Genomic DNA, 4,384 nt, shown 5'->3' on the forward strand with positions numbered 1-4,384 from the left:
ACAAAAACTCTGCTTCTATACAGCTCTGTCCCCATTTGTATTCTTGTCAGGATTTATATCTTTATAATTATGTGCCCCAAAACATAAATTCTTAATTGTGTTTTATGTATTTACTTTTAAATCATGTAGAAAACAAAAAGTGGGGTTAAAAATTAAAAGCAGCAGCAACATGACTTTGATTCACTGTCTGGCACCCTTTCATTTCAACCTGAACGATCCATGTAGCGTCTCTTTGTGGTCAGAGCTGGTAGTAATGATCTCCTCCCTCAATGTTTGTTTACTTGGAAATGTCTTAATTGTTCCTTAATTTTTGAAGAAAAAATTAAGAAAAACTCTGTTTTGTTAAATGGAGACTTCTTTGCTGATAGTTTTTTCTTTTAGCACTTTAAATATGTTACCCCTTTGCCTTGTTGCTCCCATGGTTTCTGGTTAGAAATTAATCTTTTAGTCTTACTGAGAATCCCTGGTATTTTCCATCTCTTTTGCTGCTTTCATGATTTGGTTTTTATTTTTTCAAATATTCTTTATATTCTTTTCTTCCTGAACTCCCATAAAATGTATGTTGGTCACTTGGCCTATGTCTCACAGGCTTCTTAGGTTCTGTCCACTTTTCTTCATTCTCTTTTCTTCTCCTTCAGACTGGATGATTTCACATATCCTGTCTTCAAGTTCACTGATTCTTCTGTCTGCTAAACTATGCTGTTAAACTTGTCTAGTGACTTTTTTTTTTAAAGAATTTTTGATGTGAACCATTTAAGAATCTTTATTGGATTTGTTACAGTATCATTCTGTCTTATGTTTTCTGGGGTTTTTTGGCCATGAGACATGTGGGATCTTAGGTCCCTGACCAGGGATTGAACCCTCACCCACTGCATCAGAAGGGACCAGGGGCCTGCTAGGGAAGTCCCGCAAGTGACTTTTAATTTCAGTTATTGTACTTTTCATTTCCACTATTTCTGTTTAATTCCTTTTTATAATTTCTCTATTGATATTCTCATTTTGTTGATAGTTTTCGTGGTTTCTTAGTTCTTTGTCTGTGGTTTCCATTGGCCTTTCCGTTAGTCTGTTGTTTTCCATTTAAGACAGTTGATTAAGACAGTCTGTCTGTTAAGTTCAGGTATCTGCACTTTCTCAGGGACAGATTCTGTTACTTATGTTTTTCTGTGAATGGGCCATACTTTCCTATATTTTGTATGCCTTGTAATTTTTTGGTTGCTGAGAACTGGATATTTGAATGTGGTGACTCTGGAAATTAGGCTCACCTCCCCAGGATTTGCTGTTTTTAATGATTGAACGCTGTAACTGTCTATGACTTTTCCAAATTATTTTTTAAAATAGTTCCTTTATTAATATTTTGACAAGAGTTTTTTTGACTTCCAGGAACTAAAAGTTTAAAAATAAAATACCCACTTCTCCTAGTCTTTAAAGATTGGGTCTTTTCTGGGCCACTCCTTCAACTCTGCCAGGTCCTGCCTTAGGCTTCTCTTTCTTTTTGCACCGAGTCCTGAAAGTCAGCCACCTTTGGCCACAAAAGCCTTTTATTTTTATCAGAATTGAATGCCTAGGGTCTTCTCAGGTCTCTCTATGTACGCATACTGCTCTGGGCATGCATATGGCTTTCTAAATTATCCAGTATACAGGGACACTTTTTCTTGTTTTTAATTTAGCTGTGTTGGGTTTTAGTTGCAGCAGACGGACTTTCTAGTTGTGGCACTCAGGCTCAGTAGTTGGTGTGTATGGGCTCTTTGATCGTGGAGTGTGGGCTCCGGAGCTCATAGGCTCAGTAGTTGTGGCTTTCTTTTGTTCTCTCTCTCTTTCTCTCTCTCCTTTCTGTCCCCATTTTCTTTGAGCTTTTATGTATTCAGTGTGTTTTGATCTATAACATCTGTGTTATACTTTTGGATGCTCAAATATTTTATCTTTAGTCATATTGTCTCCTATATCTTTTGACCTGAGCCTTCAATCTTTGATAACTTCTTGCTTTCTGACATTGTAAGTGTCCTTGGTTTATCATATACTCTTTCTTCCCTAAACTTGGAACTGATTGTTCTTCCTATTGTAAGGTGTTAGTATTTAGAAACCACAACTCTGAGCTACTTGCTTAGAATTGAGTCTAGGCCTTTTCTGTAGACATAGAAAATACTGTTTGACAATATTGTCCATCAGACATGTGTAGCCCTTCATTTATGGATATTGAGTGTATGTAATGCAGTGCTAGCCCAATATTTTCAATAAAGGAATTCATGCATTCAAAAAAAAAGAAAATACTATTTGAGTGAGGGTGTAGGTACATCTTAGTCAGTACTCAGATTAGTTAAGATTAGTTAAGTTAAGAACACAGTCCTCGAGAAATCTGCCTAAAACTTCTAACCCCAAGTATTAGGAGCTAGGCAGACAAAAGACTTCGGACAAGACTCTGGTCCCCCTGACACCAATGACACTCTGCACATTTCAGAGAGTTTCCCAAAATTACTCTCAGGTTTGATAATTTACAAGCAGAATTCACAGAACTTATGGTAGCTGTTGTACTCATGACCATATTTATTATAGGGAAAGGAAAAAAAAACTAGAATCAGGCCAAGGGAAGAGATGCAAAGGGCCAAATCTGGAAGAGAGTCCAAGTATGTAACTTCAGATCATCTCTCCCCAAGGAGCCATGGACAGTGTTACCTCCTCCTAGCCCCAGAGCATGACAGTAGCATGTACAGTGTATTACCAACCAGAGAAGCTCACCTGAGCCTTGATGTCCAGAGTTTATATTAAGACTTCATTACATAGATATAATTGCTCGTATGATTGTTTTTTCTGGTGTGGCCAGCTCCACCCTGAGTCATCTCATTGTCATCTCATTAGCATAAACTACCAGGCGTGTTCACAATGTATGACAAAAGATACTCCTGTCATTCAGGAAAAAGTACCTCCCCCCCACCCAGTAGCTGAGACAAAGTTTAGGCTTCCCTTAAGGTAAGGCTGAATATCTTGCTATCCAGGCAGTTAACATTTTTTTTTTTAATATCATCCAGAATAGATAGAAAAATTATTTCCTTAAAACTTCTTCTTTCCATTCTAGAAATTACAGAAGAAATCCCTATGAAGACTTTGAATACGAAGACTGTGTATGTTTCTGTGTTACCAACTACAGCAGACTTCTAACATTCAGTTATCTGTGGTTCAGTCAGCGTTTCCCTGGCATATGCCTGTTCTTCCCCCCTCCACTGACACAGACACATGGACACAGACGTATTGAAGATGTTTCGTTCAGATGCAGTATAATATACTGCTTTTTACCTAAAATCAAAATGGAATTGATCGGGTGACTTGAGACTTCACAGGAGTATTCACACTTAACCTTAAACACCTATGCAGTTATGTTGAGGGAAAGTTGGTGTTACCTCAGCTCTAAAAAGTATGCTTCTACACTTGAAATTTTAAGTATAGAATATAGAAGTAGTTTAAATGGTATAGTGTGTGTATCCACACACACACACACACTCATATATTTATATATAGCTCTGTGGCCTTTTAAAACTGGTTTGAAATCTGTTAAAGGAATGGACAGTGTTGTATAATTTTTGCTGCCTGGATTTCCCTGGGTAATTTGATGGAATATTTTAAGTTTCAGTAAATGAGAACAATAAACTTTCTCTCAGATAATACATTAGAAGTAATTCATTCTCCCAACTTTAAAGAACTCAAAACTTAATAGTCACTTCCATATTAAGACACTAGACTAAATATCTTTTTTTTCTTTTCATTGAAAGAAATTTATTTCTAAAACTCTTCAGATTACTTTTGAAACACATTTGGCACCAAGTTATTTCCAGGGCTATGACCATGTTAATGTCAGCAAACTAAAGAGGGTGATTTGAAGCAATTATCCTAATAGTTAAATTATGGTAGTAAACTAAATATCTAATTTCACTTCTTCCCAGAAATGCTGTGTCAGAGAAGTAGATGCCAAGACAAAATTAGATGTGCAAGAACCTACTAGGGGAAGGGTATCTTTCTAACACACAAAAAATAAAGGGGAGGGTTTAAGACAAAAGTAGAGCCTTCAGAAGGAGTCCAGAGTTAGGCAGAAATGACCTGACTTTGGACCATGTCTTGCTTAGTGGCTGAAGGGGACTGTGGCCTCAGCACAGATGTATCCGTTGATCTGAAAATCCAGTAGCTAGATCAGGTATACTCCCTACATCAGATTCTCCTGAAAGGAACTCTGAATCATGTGGCTCTAGCCACTAGAATAAATGCATTCAAATCCAAACCCACAAAGTTGGAGGAAACCACACAAGGTAACAAATGTTGGCAAGGATCAGAGAAACTAGAACCCTTGTGCACTGTTGGTGGGAATGTAAAATGTTGCAGTCACTATGGAAAAGAGTAT

General features: G+C 37.2%; 1 protein-coding gene across 1 annotated transcript in view; it reads left to right on the top strand.

Moving 5' to 3' along the window:
• Nucleotides 1–3,656, top strand: part of IARS (isoleucyl-tRNA synthetase) — an 80,942-nt gene extending 77,286 nt beyond the window's left edge. Inside the window, 1 exon segment of the mRNA XM_010835998.1 lies at nucleotides 3,071–3,656. Coding sequence (XP_010834300.1) covers nucleotides 3,071–3,153 — 83 coding nt within the window. The 3' untranslated portion in view covers nucleotides 3,154–3,656.
• The last annotated feature ends 728 nt before the right edge of the window (nucleotides 3,657–4,384 follow it).

This window comes from Bison bison, unplaced genomic scaffold (genome assembly GCF_000754665.1).
Source record: "Bison bison bison isolate TAMUID 2011002044 unplaced genomic scaffold, Bison_UMD1.0 scf7180017864057, whole genome shotgun sequence".
Lineage (NCBI taxonomy): Eukaryota > Metazoa > Chordata > Mammalia > Artiodactyla > Bovidae > Bison > Bison bison.